This window comes from Anser anser (assembly GCF_964211835.1).
Source record: "Anser anser genome assembly, chromosome: 1".
NCBI lineage: Eukaryota > Metazoa > Chordata > Aves > Anseriformes > Anatidae > Anser > Anser anser.
The window spans coordinates 119,622,875-119,644,467 of NC_139720.1; the positions used below are offsets into that span (position 1 = coordinate 119,622,875).

At 37.2% G+C, this 21,593-nt stretch overlaps 1 protein-coding gene across 6 annotated transcripts in view; it reads left to right on the forward strand.

Annotated features, from left to right (window-relative positions):
* Window positions 1-21,593, forward strand: part of CASK (calcium/calmodulin dependent serine protein kinase) — a 219,842-nt gene that overhangs the window by 74,033 nt on the left and 124,216 nt on the right. For all 6 annotated transcript variants that reach the window (XM_083821116.1, XM_083821117.1, XM_083821119.1 and 3 more), the window contains exon 3: window positions 16,437-16,542. In XM_083821116.1, coding sequence (XP_083677242.1) covers window positions 16,437-16,542 — 106 coding nt within the window. The remainder of the gene's footprint in view (window positions 1-16,436; window positions 16,543-21,593) is intronic.

Here is a 21,593-nt window from a genome sequence, read left to right on the forward strand (position 1 = left end):
CTCTTATCCTCTTCCCAGTCTTTGCCAATCTTGCTTTTCACTGTCCTGTTTTTAGGCTTGAGCATGTGCTTTTGTCAGGTAGTGTCAGGTAGTGTCGCAGTAAATTAATGGCTTAATTAAGTACAGTTGGAGTTCAGTCCACAGCACTATTTATTCCTTTCTCATCCCTTTGCCTGTTACAACATAGGAGAAATTTTTAGCTTGATTCTCTTGTATTTAGTAACTTTCTTCTGTGGAGCATAGTTCATAACAATTTCTGAGGAATTATGGGGCTGCTGTCATTAACAGAGCTGTTCCCTGCTTCAGGGCATGGTAATCAGAGTTGCAAATAAATGGTGGTCTGAAGACTGAGGGCACGCATATACATTTGCCAAGATATGCAACAATATTTGAAAGAAAAATAATAACTATTCTGTGGGTTTTATATAGAAATAACACTTTTTAAAAAATGTTCTTTTTAGGTATTCCATGTAGTACCAACTAGTATAAAAACATTTGCTTCTTTAGTGTTACAAAAACGGAGATTGTTTATAAAATTAGCTATCTTCTGGTTTTGTATTTAGGAATGTTATATTGTAGAACAGAGTTTTAGAGCTGGCTGTAAGGTGGTGACAGTTTGCTTGACAGGAAGGCAGATTCATTGTTTGCAGTCACTTCTACATTGTGGCAGTCATGAATTAATAAACTGGTCAAACTTAAATTAAATTAAAATGCTATTAGAAAAACGGTCTTTGTGATGTTTTTTTGGATTCCGGTAGCACTGACTGATAGAGAGTTAAAGCTGGGTTATTGCCCTTTCACATCTACTACTAGTATGATCCAGATGCACCTGCTTTCTTTGTTTGCTTTTTGGACGTCTTTGTGGGCATTGAGATTTACATGCTGTATTTTGATGTGACTCGATAAAGCGGCAGCCATTGTAACCACATGATAAAATAGAAAAAGGAACAGTTTTGTTCATGTACAGTAACTTACATTGTTCCTCCATTTTTGTGATGTAAATTATCATTTTCATTTGGTCTGTACATTTTTGCATAGAGGCTAGCCCAGAAGAATGTTCTGAGGTCAGGTGTTTTGCTTTGGTTGTTACAGCAATGTAGGTCATTCTAGCCATCTGAACAATTTCCAAAAAGGATGGCATGGTTTTTGTATTCGAACTTCAAGAAAGAGCTTGTAAGGAACATCCAACTCAGTTCTAGGTCTTTCTCACTTGAGCCTGATTTCTGGGCAAGTCCTTGCTGGTTCCTGTTGCAACTCCACAGCTTGTTAGATCTTCAGAGATTATAGAAAGCTAAATTTTTCTGTCTTTCATTTAATACTGTATTGATACTGTATTTCAATGTCCAAGTCCATTGTTCAACAGATTTTAATTGCTGATTGCTCTAAGCCCAACTCAAAGATGAGTTTATGCTGAAGGTCTTGTAACTTGCTGTGCTAGATGATTATACTGCAAATGTGTAATAGTAATGAGGGATGTGTGTATACTAAAAGCAGAAGCAGAATTTTGAATTTCTAAAATTTGTGCTTATTTATTACAGTATGTGTAAGCAATAATTTGCATATTAAAATACCTTTGCAGACTAGAGATGACAGGTTTCATTGATAGTAGTTGGCATCTGGTTTTATGGCATATTTATCATCTGATTATTATCAATACTTTGGAAATTGGAAAATAGGTTTACAGTTTAAAAAAAAAAAAAAAAGCAAAGAAAATAGTCCGTAGGAGAAATTCCTGTTACTTTTCTGCAGTGCTTACATTCTTACCTACACACAGTAAGTTAAAGTTTTGTCAATTTTTTCTTAAAATCCATAGGCCATTGTGACTGTCTTCGAAGTTTAATTTGGCATATACCTTAGTAGACTTTGGGCACATATTTTTGCAGAAACTCTTTGAAATTAGTTCTTATGACAGGCACATTGTTGTTTGCTGCTACCATTCTTCGATTCTAATATTCACTGCTGGCAGCATATTGCACTTCTGTGTCTGTGATTGTACTTAAGTCAGTAGAAGCATCACTTGATAGATAATGTTTGTGGTAATAAAAGGTTTAAATGGATTCCAGTTTCATGATCTTCTGTGGCATTTGGAAAAGAGAAAGTGAGAGATAATTTAATAAAGCATATCTCAGGAAAGTTGAAAGGTTGAAAGCTTTAGGTGCACATTTAATGGTAAAAGTTCAAAGGTTTAAAAAAAAAGTGTTGAGTTAATTTTTTTCCAGCTTAAGAATGTTACGATGAAGTGTTCTGTGTTTTAAAATGATGCTTACCTAGAATTTACAAATAGGCTTTCCAAACTGACTGTAGTGTGTGACAAAACATGGAATATGTATAAACTGCATGAACTTCTCTATGCTCTGAGGCCATTTTATTTCCCTAATTAGTTTTTCATGGATGAAGATTTATACAACGAGATGATTTAAGCAGCCAAATCTTATTTTTCTGTGGTAAATACAGACGGGGGTACTGTGGCTAATAAGAAATAAGAAGTCCAGTCAGTATGTGGTAGCATGTGGATGTGCAAAACATGCACAGTGAGCTTGTATCTATTGAGGTTTGTGAGCTCTCTCATAATACCAGTCCAGAACTGACCCTTTGTAGAATATCAGCACCATTTTCTTGGCACTATGTTTCTGGGATTGTTTATTAGCATACCCACAGCTTGTCTTTAGCTGAGCTAATAAATCCTCTAGAATCAGGGTCACTGTGACTTTTAAGTGACTTTGCATGCAGCTAGCTCAAGTCCATCATGGTTTATTAATTTAGGTATTGACTGAAAGATACTATACTGTGTCATCATGCCCTGAAGCAGCACAGCTGTTTTGCATATACTGCATTTGAGCTAATAAATCCTGCTAGACCTGAGCTGGCTTTTAATAGTGTTGCAGATGTACATCCAACCTGAATAACAGCTCATGGATTTGCAAATTTTACTTTTATTTGTAGTCACAGATGAATAACTCATCCCCTTTCTATAGTGGTGAGTACACCCAACCCTACCTCAGTGTCTTGTCTTCCTCTGCCTACTACAGTGCTCTGGAAAATTCAGAACGTGGTTGAGCAGCATGAGACATGAACAGCTAGTTTCACCAGGAGAGCTTTGTGATGGAAGGAAGGTCAGGCTGAGAACTGTTATTTGCTTCTCCTTCAAGGAAGGAATGGGGAGTGGGAGAATGGGGGATCTTGTGCAACCATGCTTCAGATTATTTTCAGGATCTGGGCAGTGCTACACTCAGCCTGTGAGTCACATGTTGTCATGTTTAAACAGAGTTTTCATTTTGTTGAGTAGGCAGGAAAAGGGGTCTAAAGGAACTATGGAAGCTGACCTGTGTGAGGTTTATGTTTTACATTTCCAAGTATCCCGTCATGTCAATGAAATTCTTTACCTTAGTGGCATTTAATGGAGACATATTTAAACTTCTTTTTCAAACTTGTGGGGAAAGAAGATTTGGTTCTTTCTTTTAACCCTATTAATTGTTTCTTTCCTGCTCTTACAAAGCTCTGTTTTGCAGATACAGATTATTGTCAGTTACTCTACTCCTGTGCCCTTCTAGAATATAACTGTGGGCATTTAATTTATATACAAGCTTGCGGTTGCTCTTGCACTTAAGAGTGAGATAAATGGATAGAACTTACAATGTTGTGTTCTTGCTTTAATTGATCATCACTTCCATTTGGATACCAAAGAAAGTGGATCTCATGCTGAACATGGAGAGGTGAGATAGGACATGTTAGTTGTTGCAATGAATTTGAGTCAAGCCTTTCCTTAACACCTGAAGAAAGTTAATTTGGTTCTGTGAGTGTAAGCTCTTAAATAATCTTGGCTCTGACAAGAGGGAGGAGCAATTCATTATGCCAGCTGTTTATTGTAAGGCTTTATAGATCAATATTAGTCCCTTGAAATGTCCTATAGTAGTGAAGGAAAGTGGTATATTACTACAGGATTCTTGCCTTTCATAGCGTGTGGAGTTTCAGAGGCACTGGGAACTCACTCAGAAATGAGTCAAAAAGCAATGCAGATGTGCTGTTTCCAAGTCTGTATCTCCTGTTTTCTGATACAATTTCCAAGTTACACTGATTGGATTAGGTGACTGAACTGTTTTTGGCTAAGTATTAATTCCAGGTGGGTTTTTTCTTATCCTCACTCATCACGAGAAAATAGGGGGGGAATTAAGTACTGTTTTCTTAACTCTTGGGAGAGATGAAGGAGGTGAACGCTTTTACATCTGGATTGATGATGAAGAATTGTCCCTTAAATATCATGAGACTCATGTGAAAGTTATGAAAGAAATTACTTTTCAGATGACCTTTCATTGAAATAGAACTCAAATCTGTTCACAGACAAATTGTCATTGGATAGGTTCTTTATGGGGATATGTTACATCTGCCAGTTGCACAGTCCAAGACAAGTTGGACAAGTTAAAACCTCGTTCTTAGAGCTGTGACTTGAATGCGGTTAGAAACAAGTTTGAGCTCAGCAGCACTGGTTTAATCACTAGCATTTGATTATTGTGGAATGAAAAGGAGGGATGTGATTGAAGGGCACTGATTTCAGAAGCTTGAAAGGAGTATTGCAAAGGAGTATTGCAGCTGCACAAAAGGAAAAGGGAAAATGGTGGGGGGAAAAGGGAAAAAGCACTACAACCTTAATAGGAAGTACTTAAAAGTATTTTGTAAATGTGTGGAAGTAACAACAAGTCTATTTGAAATTTTTCATGCTAGTTCATAGCATGAAATCCTGTAAGTGCTGGTAAAGAATACATTCTGTAGTGTTTTTTTGTTACTGAACTGACGTGCACACCTGTTTGACATGACTTGTTTTATAATTTGTCGGTTAACAAAGAAAAGAAAACAATTGTCTATGCTTTTTGGTAATAATTGCAAAGGGAAGCACATGTAGAAAAGGAAGAAAACAAAATTGCTTTATTTTTCTGACTGTGGATTACTGCTGCTTGGAAAGAGTTTTCTAGTTTCTGACATTGTTCTGTCAGTGAGCCAGAATACAAGTTTTGTTCTTGTTTTTGTTCATATACAAGGTATTTGTTCTTCAGGGTTCAGATACCACTCTCTCTACAGGACTTTCTACTTAGTGCGAATTGGTATGATCCTTAAAAATTACCAGATAGTCATCTATTACTCAGCATGCATCTCCTCGGTGCATTGTAGATGCTGTTCATCATTGAGTTCAATGTGCTGTGGAGAAAGCTTTTGGTACTCAGGCTGTCTCAGTACAGCAGCATATATTGCAATTTCCACTAAATTGCCTGAGAAAAACGGCAAAGTAACCTGTCCTGCATGCTGTGCTACAACTAAAATGCTGTCATTAACTGAGCTACCTGACATTGTAGAGTTGATTTCATCAGAGTAGATTAATATTTTCAATTCTGTTTTTGCCTGGCTTCTCTGGACTTAATGGTATGGGCAAAATATACTAGTCCATTTCTAGTATTAGTGAGCAGCTGGTTTTGTGTTGGCTATGCAGAACCCAGGAGTTGTAGACCAAAGTAACTTTGATCCAAACAAACAAGCACGTAACTTCTGGCTGTATAAGAAGCATCTTGAACAGTCGATTCTGTGTTCTGGGTGACTTTGGGCACTCTGTTCCTGGCTGCTAATGTTCGATAACAGCAGTCTAATGGCTTCTTTAACCCTTCCTAGAGTAGGAGTTGGGAACAGTTTGTCTAGACTAGCTCAATATGTTAAGAATAGATTTCCTTTGTGTCTTTCAGATTCCAGGCTTCTTCCTGTAAAACTGAGGTTCTTTGTTGATATCAGAAAGTAAATTTCCCTGTCATTGTGTTCAGGTAAAAACTAAGCTACAGAAGAAGAATAATTACAAACAAAAGGAAAAGTACAAATATTAGGATCGTAAGCAACAGAAGTAATTTTTAATTTTTCTGGTTCAAGTATATGAGGGTGTTTAAGGAAAGGTTGGACGTGGTGCTTAGGGACATAGTTTAGTGGTTGACATTGGTAGTAGTGTGATGACCATGGATCATGGTCAGATGACCAGATGATCATGGAGGTCTTTTCCAACCTTAATGATTCTGTGAAGTAACGTTCTTTTCTTGGTAATGTACTATTGCCTTTGAGGGCACTTGATATAAATGTTACTCTCCCTGCTAAAAACTCCCTTAAAGGACTACAAAGTCTAACCTTTATCTAACCTGAACTGCCTAAGTGAATATTGGCCAAAACATTAGAAATGTCAAAGTCTGGTGTTGAATTTTTCTGCCACTCTGAATTTGTTTGATAATGGTAATTTTAGCTCATCCTCAGATATGCATTACCTGTACTGCCCTGGGCAAAGGCTAAAGAGAAGACTTAAATGCACCAACGTGCACATCCCTGAAGAAAAAAAAATAAAATAAATTAAATCCCTTAGGGTGAGAGCAGCATAGGTAGGGGGAAAAAAGCACAGCCTGATGTAACTTTTAAGCAGGAGAAATTCCAGTGATTTCAGCAGAACTACTTGTAAGTTATTAGTCTTTCTGAGCTTTTTGCTGGACTTCAAAGCAGTAAGTATACCACTCTGTTACAGTTTCGTGGATTAAAGAAGAAACTTCTGGCTTCCAACAGCAGACTGTGTTTAAATTTATTATAGTTGTGTAACCCAGTTATCGATGTGTGCAGCACAACAGACGACTGGTGTAGTCATAAGCTCTGAGTGACTCATTAAGCACGTGGGAGAGAAGGTTCTGCTACAGAGTCTTGATAAAAGGGTGCTTATTAGCCTAGCCCTGGGTGCACCTTAATTATTTTAAGGTGGCATTTATTTGTTTTTGTTCCTATGTCTGAATTCTTACCATCATCATTAAACAGATCAATAAGTATAAAACTACCCAAACGTAAAGCTCTCAACAGCCAAATAAATGCAGGTACCTTTTGTATTCAGTTGCTGGCTACATAGCAGATCAAAGTACGAACTGTGTTGCCACCTAGTGAGAAATCTGTAGGTAGACATGTCGACTTTGAGTTGCATAAACTTCACAAATTACAGGGAGGAAAAAGAAAAAGCACTTGATTTATAAATTCATTTTTCAGTTTGAATTTGAATTTCAGTTAAATGTACAAAAGTATAAAGCTGCTGCATGTTAGCATATCCTGATAATACTGTGACATTTAGTGTTCTTAGTTTTCTGATTTCTTTAGTCTTTGGGAGGAGCAAATTAATAAAAAACTGTGATGTGACATACTGCCCAAACATTTTAATCCAGCTGTGCCCTTAAGATGGGCAATACTGCTGTAACGTGGCCATTTGTTTTTGCTGCTGTGCTGTCAACACACATTGTGCTTATGTGTCTGCATTCAGAATTAGTCTGGCTGAAAAATTGCTCAAAAATTGCTCTGAGGGGAAGGGGAGAAGTTATTTGCAGTGGGACTGATTCCATGATCCTGTTTATTGTGCAGTTGCACAAGCAGCTTCACTAGCATGAAGGTGAGAGATGCTGCAGGAGGGGAGATTGAGATGACAGAGGAGGGAACAATTGTTGCTTTTAATGGGGCTGCTAGACTAAAGCATTTGTCAGTTCACTTTTATTATAAGGAAAAACAGTATGTGTAATTTTATGAAATTATGACCTTCTAGTCATTTCAGTAAAGAAGGCTATTGTGACTTTACAGCAGAGCATTTTGCCATTTCAGTGCTCTGACCAGCATGTAGCATTCTTTTAACAAATACACACTTTGTGTTTAACTGGCTTTTTTTCTCCTGTTTTAAAAAGAAGTCTCACAGCATATTCTGACAGATCAGCAGCTGCACACCCTTCCACTTACCTCTGTGAAAAAATTCATTGTATTGTAAAGTGTTTAAAATTGTGGTTTGTAATGTAACAATGTGGCCTATGGTAATTTAAAAGGTGTTGTGTATCAGGCTATTATGCAGTGCTGCACAGCAGGTGGGAACATGGGATTTAATATAATATGGTTATCGGTAGTGAACGTGCTTTCATTATGTGATTGATCACATCTTGAGAGTCAATGACTGTTTTCAATTTCCTTTCATAAATTATTGAAAACAGATCAAAGATAGGAGAAAGTGTTACAGATTTTACAGCAGAGGTTTATGAATGTCTTCAGCAACCACCTCCATTTCTGTGTGCATGTCCAAACTTCTGACAGTGACACCTCTCCATACTCCTTTTTGAATTAATTTACTGGGTTTATAAAACTATTTCTGATGTCATGACCCTGCTTGAGTTTTGCCACACTTCTGAAACTGCTATTTTCCAGCCAGGAGAACTACTAGAAGTGTTTTGAAATAGACTGTGCACTTAAGATGAAAAAGAAGAAGGGGAAAATAATAATAATAATAATAATAATCCAGGAAGCCTTGGTTTCATTTTTCATCATTTCCCGTCTTCTTCCTCTGTCCTCCTACCTCATTGAATCTGCTGTTAATCACTTGTTAATAAATGATTTTAATTATCTACAATAGACAGGTGTTAATACTCTTTCATACATTCTTAAACACCTTTTTATTAGTTCAAGTTGATTCATTATCCAAAATATACCATTTTCTTTATGAAGCATTGTTTATTTGTATTCCAATAAAAATGAGAAAATGAGTAAAAGAAAGGAGGATTTGCTTTCATGGACACAAACCCATCTATTGGTACATCGTTCTGGATAAATCTGGTGGAGTGGAGGTATTGGCAGTCATGAGAGAGAAGGAAAGTTTTTTTCTCACACTTCATGTTTTCGTAGCTGATGGAGTGTGAACTGGGGAAGGAGAACTGCCTTTTAAATGTCTCAAGACATCTAATTCCACATGAAAGTTCATCAATATGTTTACATTTATGTCCAAACACTGAGAAAGAATAGAGTAGAAAAAAAGGATGTTACTCAGAATTTAGTGAGCATCTGTAAAGTTTGATTCCATGAAATGGAGATTTCCAAAGGTTTCTGCATGTGGGGGATTAGAAATGCAATCTGGTTGCTAAGTATTAGTTGCAACTACATTTTGCTTTTCTTTCTCCCCCCTCTTCTTGTTTCTGCAGTAGCCTTGGAACAGAAGATACTGAAGACTGATTATCTCACATTGTCATTGTAATTGCTGATTACCAGTGGCTTTTTTTTTTTTATCAAGGGCCATTTGTGAACTATATATATTTGTTTCTTTGTGGTATGCTTTTATCATGTTTGGTAAGCTACAGATTGACTATGAAATATAAGATTTGGTGGCGATGCAGTGGAAGGTGTGTACTTGTGCTTTTACTTGTGTTTTGCAACATCCTAAGCAGCTCCTGAGGCTGGCTTTTGTGGTCATGTTTGTCTCCTGCTTCCATATTCTTGTCCTTGCTTTTATGCCAGCTTCCATACTTGAGATTGCTCACTGAGTGGTCGTTTCATACACTAGGACACTGAGCCAGTGGGGAAAAAAGTGAATGTTTTTTTTGTCAAGTTAACACACTGAAGTGGTTTGGTGTGTGGTGTGGCAAGCTCAAGACTGCTGCACAGTGGAGCAGAGGGCAAGAACATGCATGGGATGAAGAGAAAGAGCCAGCAGTTAAATCAGCTTGGCTACTGTGGACCTTTAGCCACCCTGAAGTGCATGGGAAGGGAAGCAGGTATGCTTTTCCTGCTTGTTGAGGCAAGGAGTCATTCGTTGGTCAGATGTATGTGTGCGGTGAGGGGGCTGCCATGTATCCCAGAAAGGAAAGCACTGGGGTTTTGGTAAAGAGAAACGGGAAGACTCTCATGAAAAAAAGAGATAAAAAATCTGTGGGGCAGGAACATCGCTATGGTTCTGGAGTACAGGGGTTTCATTGCCGATGTCAGTATGTTCATTGCCGATGTCAGATGTTCCCACCTCCTGCAGCTTGTTCCTGTTGCAGTATGTTGGTTGTGCCGAGTCCTTTTATGACTTACTTGCTATATTATTAGCACAATAAAGCCTAAGAGTAATTCTCTTAGAGGGTGGGAAAGAGCAAACAGAGATGGGAATAGGGGAGCTTTGTTAAGCTTGTACTGCCCTGGAAGATCACCTGTCTTCGGAACTGCAGCCTCGGATGCAGGACGATTGGTAAAACCAGAGCTGGCTGTGGTGCAGGGTGCATCGTGTTCTTGTTACGTGCTGTCTTGAGGCAGAGGTAGATAGCAGCATGCTCAGCTTGGAGGTGGTCGTATCTTCTGGGGAGCCCATGGGAGCATGGTGGCTACTGCAGTCCGGCTGGACTAGAAAGCAGTGCAAACCTCTTTCAAGTGCTGGTGGCAAGGGTTTTTTTGTTCGTTTGTTTGTTTTTGTTTTTGTTTTTTTGGCAGGGAGAGAGGGGGCTGCATGGGCAGGCTCTGTGGGAAGAGACCAGGGGCTGCTCCATGCCAGACACAGCCAGTTGCAGGTGGCTCCACAATGGACCAAAGCTGAGCCTATTGGCCACATACCTGGCATTTCTGTGAAAATATATCTAAGGAAATGTAGGAGGGAGAGAAAGGGGGAGGGAACAAAAAAAGGGAGTATGAAAATCAGAGGAGGGGAGAAGCGAATGGCAGAGTGGATCCCTGGCAGAGTGGATACTCCCTGTGGCCTGTGGAGGGCCTGCGCAGGAGCAGATACCCACTGTAGCCCTTGCAGGACCCATGTGGGAATAGATAGATATTCCTGAAGGAACTGCAGCTCCTGGAGGATACATGCTGGAGCAGACTTTTTTTTTTCCTGGAGGACTGCAGCCTGTGGAGAACCCATGTGGAAGCAGCAGGAAGGTGTGAGGAGGAAGAAGTGGCAGAGGGAAACTGCTGTGGACTGACCATAGCCCCCCATGCCCCTGTGCTACTTGGAGTAGAGGAATCTGGAGTGAAAAAGTAAAGATGAGCCTGCAAAAGTGGGAGCAGAGGTGTTGTTCCAATGTTTGCCTTTGTTTCCCACTACCTGAATCAATAATTACAAATTTATTTTATTTGGCAATAAATTAAGTTAATTTTGTCACATCAAGGTGTGTTTTTTTTTTGCCAGCAACAGTAATTGGTAAGCAACCTCCTCATCTTTGTTTCAGCCCATGAGCTCTCTTGTTTCTCTTCCTCTTTTCTCCCTGCATCCTGCTGAGCAGCAGAACAAGGAACAAGAGCATGGGTGGGAGTTCAGTTTCTAGCCAAGGCTAACCCACCACAAGATCAAAACCAACGTATTTGTAGAGTGAAGGTACTAGTGTCTGTATTGTATACGCCTCAGAGGGGTTACTTTGAACTATGACTAGTCTGACCTTGTGGCCTGAATGCTGTTCCTGACTGGAGCACATCAGGCACATTTCTGAAGCACATCATTCTGTTCAGTTGGATCTAGTTGAAGTAAACATCAGCTTCTCTGGGATGCATACCAAAAGATGGTAGGTGGAAATGACTGGGAGATGTTCTTCAAAAGTATGTTCCTGACCCAAAATAAAACTTGGGAATGGTTACCACCTGTCGTGTTGCTATCTGCAGTTTACAGCCATGGTGATATTTGAAATCTTCTTTGAATTACAACATAATGATGTTAATTAGATGATTAATCCAGGAATCATTTCTCTGCTGCAAAGAAATATAGATAGATAGATAGATTTCCTTTTAATATTTAGTACTGACATACCTATGTAAATTATGTGATCACATTCTCTCTGCAAAATACATGGAAGTGTTTTAAGCAAACAGTTTACTACTAATGTAGATACTTCTTTTCAAATACAGTCATACTCAAGCTGTGGATGGAGAACTAATATTTTAAAGGATTGAACTGGGAAAATCAGAATGCTGTATGTCTAAAAATGACTTTTTATGTCTTCTGTCTTGCTGAGAAAGATTGTGATTATACCGTCGAAGATGTTATAATAGTGCTATAATTCAGGCTGCTAGGGAGCATCTAGCTCTTCCATGCTGTAGGATAGCATGAGCATACCTTCAAAATACATTCAATGTGTTTGAGACGATGTTTTAAAAACTTGGGTATCAGATCTGAAAGGAAAATCGGTGTTTGCCAGAATTGTCAGGGATGCATAGGATAATAGTTAACTCCCATACAAGTTTTAAGTGATGCTCATGTTTCATATTTCCATCAAAGACTGATATTTATTTCTTAACATTATTTGGACCAGCTATCTTTTTAGAGCTTCCTGCAATTCCATTTTCAGTGTTGCAACCTTGTCCAAGCACAAGACTGTTTTCTCTGTGTTGTTTATCACTGGGAATTCCCTTTTCCATCTTAGAACTTTTCTATTTGTTATAGAAGTCTGAACTTCCATGGCATTTTAACAGTGTCAGTGACTCTTTTTAAACAGTTCAAGATCTTATCTTGCCTTAGAGCATGTTCTTTTGGCTAAATTTTGCTTATTATCAAAGGATGATGTTCAAAATGTAAGTTACATAATCTTTAGTAAACGGTACGTGCCACCTCTTGCTCCTTAAAACTGACTTATTCCATTGGCAGATTCTTGGAGTGTCCTGAATCTCTTCAGGGTGTTAAGAGGAAGGCATATTTTGACTTAGGATGAGCAGGACCTTTATCACCACAAGATATGGCAAAATATTTAGTAGAGGTTTAGGAAACTTAACAGAAGATAGAAAATAGTTTATATGATGTTATATTCAGAATACTAAGTTACAGATAATATGATGGCTCACAAAATAATAATGGGATTTTTCTTAGGGCATCTTCAGTCCCATGCTTGCAGCCAAGAGTTTGCTTGGCTTTAGGTTCTATTCAGAACTATTCTATTCAGCAGTATCTGCAGGTGGTTAGGATTTTAATTACCCCTTGAGGAGTGTGTGGAGCTGAAATTTAACTCAGTCTGGGTAACGCATTTGAGAAAGGACTGAGTAGATGGTGATGATGTTTTTTAAGTGAAAATGATTAAATATATGCCATCTCTGCCATTTCTTCTCCTTTCCCTTGCCTTCTTACTGGTCTTAAGCATAACACCTTTTGACATTTGGGTCAGAGTCCAAATGGACCTCAGAGTCCATCGTCGTTTTTGACTTGTGACTTGTTTGAATCAATGTGGTATGTATCTGTCTGTCTCTACACCAAGTTTTCTTCTTCCCTAATAGGTCCTCTGTTAAACAAGTTCCTACTGTTTTTAAAATAGGACTTTGTTCTGCTCTTAGCCCCAAGCCACCTAAGTCTTACTAAAGCCTTGTTCTGTGACTTCTATACATTCGCTTTGCTGTTCAGAAATTGTATTTTCCACATTATTCTTCTCCTTCCTCAGTCAGTGAGCAGTTCTTTTGCTTGTGCAATATTACACAAAGGAATGAGCTAAATTGCAGCACATGATATTTTCTTTCTCCCAGTTCTCCTTTCCTGCAGAATATATATAGATATCACAAGAAATGAATAAAGCAAGCAGCCAAAATAAACTATTTTGAACACAATTTTTACCCATAAAGAAAGCAGAACTTTCTGTAGTTTCCTGTTGGATTTTCACTTCCCATATTTTAGAAAAAAAAAAAAAGAAAGGTATCAGATAACCATGGCAAGGTGTGGTAGTATTAACATCCTTAGATCGTAAGAAACATAATAAGTGCTGTATTTTCTGGAGATCGTAGTTATTACAGAATCATTTAGTTTTCCATTCTGTTAAACCATCTATCAGTATACTTATCTGTGATCCCATTTAGGAAGGACTGTATGCGTACTTTGGTGAATGACAAGGAGAATCTTACTGCCTAGAAGAGTGGGGTGGTAATCATTTGGTGTTGAATCCATACCTAAGCACAATGGAAGGGAATGTTACCATATGGTAACTACCGTAGTAGATCCTCTGTATGAACACAGTGGTATGTGGGTATCTTTAAATAATAAAAGATATACTGTTGTTTTCTTATGTGATAGGATTTTACCTCTGTATTAAGGACAAATTTGGCATGAATTTTGTTACTTGAATTTCGTCTGCATCACCAAAATAATTATTTGCTTCTTTTCACTGCTCTGTTTGCACTACCTAAGATGTTGTTTCACCATCGCATTGTGGTTTTGAAGGGATTACTCTACTCATTTTGATTTTAGGTTAGGTTTGCAAGGATGAGGGAGGAAGCACATAATGTAAGTGTAATATGAAAGTTATAGGAAGTAAATTTGCACTTCGTAAATCTGAACATTTTTATTGGATTAAAGCTCAGACATTTTACAAATTCTTTTGAATTTATAAATGACCAAAAATTGTAAGTCTAGCATTAATCTCAATAACCTGTTAAATGCCTCACATGAAAGAATGTTCATCTGACTTGTAGTAATTTTGAATGTTATTAATTCATGTTAGAAATGTAATATGACAAATAAGAAAATAGCACATTTATTTTTTTCACTGTGTAGCAAAAGAATATGGTAAGCATTCTCAAATCAAGAAGCAGTATTTATATTTTCCCATAAATACGTATGTAGATGGTTCCTGAGCAATGAAAAATTGTACAAAAAGAGAATAGAAAAGTGAAATATCTGTTTCAGACTACAGACTGGTATTTTCCTTTCATCCTAATTATCAAGGCTTCACTCAAGATTTTGCTAATTTTCTAGAATACTGATGGTAACTTAAAAGAAGAGTTTTAAGGAAGATTAAATGATACAAATAGCAAATATTTTCAATAAAGAGGAAAGCAAATGAGTTCTGTGTGGTTTGTCGTGTGTTTTTTGTTTGTTTGTTTGCCTTTCTTTAATAAAAAGGATTGGTTTGTGCTCAGAAGAAGTGTTGATTGATCAAAAACAGTCTGTCAAGCTTTGAGAGATGTCAGCAGTTTCTGCTCTTTGTTTATTCACAACTGTTTGTCTTTCTCCTTCTCTAGAACAGAGATGCAAGCTAGTGTATGTTGGTTTAAATTTATGTCAGTGTCATTTCATATATTGTGATTTAAAAAAAAAATTAAACTGTGGGAAATTCAAACATAAGAAAGAATCTTCTTTATTGTAAGGATGATCAGACTCCAGTACAGGTTGTCTGTACAGGTTGTGAAGTCTCCGTTCTTGGAGAAGTTCAAAACCCAACAGGACATTGTCCTGGGCAACCTGCTTTAGGTGACCTTGTGTAGAGCAGAGGAATTGGCCTAGGGACCTACATGTTTTAACAGCTTACTGTAGTGCAGTGAAATTACCCATCCTTTGTATTTGGAGATAGTTTTGCAGTGATACTGAATATTTAGGCTGAAAATTTGGTGTAGTCTGGAGTTCAGTCCTGTTGGCAGCCATTCACCAATGGTGTTTCCCAGGGCTCAGTACTGGGGCCACTTCTGTTTAACATTTTTATCCGTGATCTAGATGAGGGAATTGAGTGTACCCTCTGCAAGTTTGCATACAATACTAGATTAGGCAGAGGCAGAACTGTTGATCTCCTGTAGGATAGGAAGGCTTTGCAGAGGCATCTGGATAGGCTGGATCAATGGGTCAAGTCCAATCACATTCAACAAGGCTAAGTACCAGGTGACACACTTGGGTCATAACAACCCCATGTGGCGATAAGGCTTGGGGAAGAGTGACTGGAAAGTTTGGGGGCAGAAAAGGACCTGGGGGTGCTGGTCAACAACCAGCTGAACATGAGCCAGCAGTGTGCCCAGGTGGCCAAGAAGGCCAATGGCATCCTGGCCGACATCAGAGATAGCATGGCCAGGAGGACAAGGGAAGGGATTGACCCTCTGTATTCAGCACAGATGAGACCATGCCTCAAATAGTGTGTTAAATTTTGGACCCCTCACTACAAAAAAGATACTTAGTTTCTTGAGCATGTGCAGAGAAGAGCAAGGAAGCTGGTGAAGGGACTAGACAAGACATATGAGGAGAGGCTGAGGGAGCTGGGGTTACTTAGTCTGGAGTAGAAGAGGCTGAGAGACCTCATCACTCTCTACAAGTACCTGAAAGGAGATTGCAGTGAGGAGCCTGTTGGTCTATTTTCTCAGTTGATAAGGAATAGGATGCAAGGAAATGATCTCAAGGTGCATTAAGGGAGGTTTAGATTGACCGTTAGGTAGAATTTCTTCACAGAGACGGTGGCCATGCATTAGAATGGCCTGTGTAAGGAAGTGGTAGAGTCCCCATCCCTGGAGGTATTTAAGAGACATGTGGACGTGGCACTAAGGGACGTGTTTTAATGGTGGGGCTTGGTAGGACAGATTGATAGTTGGAACTGATGATCCTAAAGGTCTTTTCCAACCTAGATGATTTGTGATTTTCTCTCTCTCTCTCTCTCAATCTGTATTACAGTTAGTTCTTCAGATTATGACCTAGAAAATCTTTTATTATTTGGTCAAATCAGGGGAGCCTATTAGGTTTTGTGTCTCTACATTTTGAGATCTACATGAGTTGTTTAACTTAATTTAATGCATAAGTTCTGAAGGAGAATAATTAAATATTATCTCATAAGTGTTATTTATAAAGATTAAAGAATATATTAGAAGTTTCAGAGGCTTACATCTTTCCAAACATTGTATTTTAGTTATCAACAACTTGAATATACAGTTAATATACTATTTTTTGTCTTCTGCAGATCTGAAGAGGGAAGCCAGTATTTGTCACATGCTGAAGCATCCTCATATTGTTGAACTGTTGGAGACATACAGCTCAGATGGAATGCTTTATATGGTTTTCGAGTTGTAAGTTTCTCTCTTTGATTTTGCTTTCTTAGTTGTCATTTGCTAAATAAAGTCCTTAAAGTATGTCTGCTTCCACCTGCTTGTTTTGTAGTTCAGAAGCTTGGAGTGCTGTGAAAATATTTATTTCTGGCATGTATAGGTTCTCACAAACAAAAAAAAGCTGTCACACTGACCAAGGGGCTAGTTTCAGTTTGTTTATTAGTGGCCTTTTACGGTCAGATATGCTGTTCATTGTTGGCTGCCACGTGCCCAATACGGTACACAGAAACAGGAGTTTAAAATCTCTGCTGATAGTCATCGTCGTTGGGTGGTTAGTTGATGGTGTTCTGTTGCAGATGTGAACTTTTGTTCATTTTTTTCCAGACTACTGTTTCTTCAGCTCTGCTTTTCCTTTAGTAGATACTCCAAAAAGCTTTATTTATTTATAATTTTTTTTTTTAAGTATTCTTGTAAATCAGTATACCTGTTCACTTCATATGAAAAGGGGAATTTTGGTGAAAGATGCTTTAGAGGCTTGAACAAAAGTCTACTTACCATTTGCATATGGAAAGATGAACAAAACGTGACTTTTCAGCAGTGTCGAGCTATTCTTCATGGACAGTGAGAAACAAAAAAGGTCAGGGGGCAGCCCACAAAGCACCAAATTCCTCCTTTGAGGCAAAATTGTTATATTTACATGTACATTAAAAACGATTTTCACACATCAGTTTCATTGTTGAGGTAGAGAGGAAGTTAGGTGGTAACAGCAAAAAAGTGATATAAAGCTGAAAGTAGTTGTTTGAATTCTTCTGTTTTGTTTTTTTTTTTTTGGGAAGCTTATATGACTGTGTGAAGTAATTGTTTTTTGCTTTCCTTTCTGTAACTTTTGTTTCAGTACTGACTTTGTTTTATTTTCTAAATAACAAAACATGGACCAAGGGACTATAATTATCCTATTACAAAATAATGCACACCGTGGGGAGGCAGACAATGAACAAGATTTTGAAATTAAAAAAAGATTTTGCATTTATTTTTACCCTGCCAGGAGCTCAGAAACATGAGACAAAAGATAATTATTTTTTAATGACAAGCCTATTACCATTTATGTTTCTATACACAAAAAATAAGTCTGAACAATGAGGATTACTACACAAATACTGTACCTGACTTCAGGCCACATGAAGGAAGGAAATACAAGGCTAAAGTATTTGAAGCATAATAATTCTTTACCATCTCATATGTCCTTGTACACTACTAGGCATCAATCTTTTGTAACAAACATTGATAGAAAATGAGATAGTAGGAACACCTGTTCTCAAAATGTAGGAGGGAATGGAAGAGTTGTGGACACAATGTGTTATGCTGGAGGGGATGCTTGATAAAGTGATTTAACAGAAGACTATGCTTGCAGTGAAGTAAGAGTGCATTGTCCAAGTTTGACAGGGTTAGTGGTAGTGTGTAATTATGACCATAATAAGAAACTCAGTAATGAAAATTCAGGACCAGCACGTGAACTACACGCAATAACCGAACCTAAAACTTTGTGCCATCAGTTGCACGTAAAAGTGACGTAAGGTCCACTGCTGTTTCATAAGCTGTGAGCTACATGGAGAAGCTGCTAAAATGACCCCGAACATCTTGCCAAATCTGTAGTTACAAAAAGGAACAAGTTAAATAAGCAAACACATTGTGTATCTGATAACAGCAAGAGATTGTATTGCTTGGGGAGAAAAATACAGTCTGTGCCCAATTTTGAAAACTTTTGTTAAACACTTTTTTTAAAAGTCATAGTTCACAGAAGCACTGTAGAACATGAACAGTAGCAATGAAGTTTAACACCAAAAAAAATCATGTTTTTAGCATCATTTATACACAAATTCAGGTACTCCTTTACCTAATAAAAGTATGAAGTCAGCTGAAGTACATTAAACATTTTATAGCATCAAAAGACGTGAAAGCAATCATTTAAGTTTGTGCCATGCATAGAACAAAACATTATGCCAAACTCAAGCTATCTAAAATTTTCATTTATGAATTGGGGAAAAATATGCAATTTCTTTTCTTTCATATTTGTACTAATAGTATGCTATTCTAGACAGTGCTGTCCTGTCACATAACGTTTGCTTTGTAGTTCGTGCACATGGTGTAAACACTGTTTTTATATAGAATGCTGTTTTGTATTTGGTACATAAATTGCTCTGGCTTTTATATTTTATTGCTTATTATGTTTTTCTAATGACCATTGATCTTTACCAATGAGAATACTTTGCAAAAGGTCAGCTACCTTCAGTATTTCTAAAACAAAGCAAATATTCTACTTGAAATGTCTGAAAACCACGTTCAGGACTTAAGAGTACATTGCGTGTAGCTTATCCACAGTATAATCAAAGTATGTGGACTGAGCACTTACCTTTCATACTGAAGATCTCAGATATGTGAGTGATACTCAGTACTTTCAGATAATTAATATCTGGTCATTTGCAGAATATCCCCTCACCACTATTCATAAGTGTTCCTGCTTTTTGTAGTGTATTCTAAGAAAGATTTGGCTCTTGGGACATCAATCTAGTTTAGCTTTACCAGTTAGGCTGTGTAGACAGTTAAATATGTACAACTATGCATTTTCATCTAACTAACACATGGAAAAATGCCCGAATTTTAAAATCTCAAATTTGTAAAAGTAATTTAAAATGGTTACAGTTACTTGGGTTTATGATAAGTATATGCAAATTAGCATTTAAATTATAGTTGAAATTATAGTTAAATTATAGTCATGCCATTTTGTTGAAGTGTTAAGACAAAAAGAAGAGGAAGAAAGGAATGCTGTCTATTCTGCTTTGTTACAATACTGTGAAATAGCACAGCTTCTTATCTTGTGGAGTGAAAACTCTTTTTCATTATTTCACTTCTTCATTATGTTAGGATTCCAGTTATAGTTTTATTTTTAAATGCAGTCTGAGCTGGAGTCCTTCATCTTTTATATGGCTTTACCATACCTCTTTTCTTTTTCATACTTTCATACTACATGATCTAGGATAAAAAAGCAGTGCTTGAATGTTAACTTTTAAAAGCAAAATCAGAATAGTTCTATATTTTTCACACCAAAACAGGTTTCTGTGTTTACCAAAGGAAACTAAAGTTTCATGTGCTTCTAGATTAAAAGTTCAGGCCAGACATTCAAAATATCCAATGAATTGAAATATTTTCAAATGCATTTTGAAAGCTTACAGTATACTTATCTAAGTTATTAAACTAGAGTTTCTTTCTGCCCTAACTCTAGTTGTTTAAAAATTAAAATTTAAATCTGAGGCATCTCTGTATGTGCAGGTTTTCCCTGTGGACTGAAAGGGAGCCCAAAGTGACCAACTGTAATTTTAAATACCTTAAGGCAACCAAATTCCGACAAGTATTAAATATTCTGAGCATCAAATTTTGTGACCTAAAGACGTATTGACAAATGTGAGTTTTATGATATAAAGACATCATAAAACTCACATTTTCATTGAGTTTGTACTGGAGGGTTTTTTTGTCAATTAGCAATTTGTTATATATATTCTTTACATTGTAGACTGGTTTCTTGTGGACACAACGTTTAGGCAGTTACCTGGTCTCAGTATGCTGTTTCTCTTTTCATATCTGATGGCCTTTGAAGTAGTGACAGATTACAGTCAAAGTGATAGGAGAATTTAGATAGCTTACGGTTGAGGAAAGCTATATCAGATTTTCATCTTACCTTGCTTGATATTTTTTCTCGTTCATTTGATGGACAAGAGTTAATAGAAAACCAGAGTTCATTAGTTTTGATGCTGAAAGAATAATCTTTGAGGGTTCCCCTGGTGACAAGGCAAGACTTGAAAATCAGAGGATTTTTATCTTGGGTGGAATTTTGGCTCTTTCTAATAAATACCAAAATTTGTCAGAGAAACTGAAAATTCAGTGCATTTCGAAACATTGATGCATTGAAATTTCTGCATTTATTATAACTTTAATTATCACAGTCTATTGATTTTTAAGTTGCCGTATTTTAATAAAAACTTCAGAAGACTCACTTTTAAGCAAAATTAATTCATAGAAGCCAATGTAAAATGTTAAATCATATAACTTTATTTTCAAGAATTTACATAAACCTGAAATAATTCACACAGTGTTGCTGTAAAGTATTTTTGTATGGCCTCCTGATACTGGCTGACATGGAGATTTTCACATTAGATTGGAGTCTGGGTTAAATTAGACTTCAGGTCTAATTTACCAACACCAAAATCAGTGTGTTTTTTTTAAGGATTCATATGTTCTTTCTTTATTGCTCCTTAGTAATCAGGTTGGACCACTGCTATGAAAACGTTAGTGTCAAAGAATACCTATTTAAAATTACTTACTCTTCCTAAGCTCATCATCCATACTATGATATATGAATTGAGTATTACTCAGTGAGTTATTTGTTATTTGTCAGTCTAACTGGAATGAGTTTATGAAGAGCACTGAAATGCATCACTTAGCTGCCTGCAGAGTTGAAAAAAAAAATAAAATACTGAAAAGCCTTCAAAACAGTTGCTGGGAAGGTAACTCAGGAATATCACTTCTTTATCTGGAACATGCTAAACCCTGGATGCATGGGCAATTTATGAGAAATAAATTTCTATACTTTTTTTTACTGTATTTTAAAAGTTGATTTCTGGAAGTTGAGTTGTAGTAAGTGAAGATGACAGGAAGGAAAAAATGCCATTGTGCACAGACCCTTAACATGCATGGTGCAAAACTAAGTAAACACTGAGTAGGAGCAATACACCATCTTTTTTCTTTCTTTTTTTCTAAGTAATAATGTAATTACCTTAAGCAGTACTTCTTTGACTTTCTTAATGAAATAACGTTAAGTTGTAGGCTACATCTTATTGGTCATCTGCCAATTCAAAGCTGTAATACTCCAGTACTAAAAGACAGAACTCAGCTGGAGTATACAGTCTGGAGTAAACTTGCTGGGCAGATTGCAACTCCTCATCAGGTTTGTGCAGAGTAGTAGGAAAGCACAGAAGGTGAATAGCACCACTGATCCAGAGCTATGGAAAGAAACATTT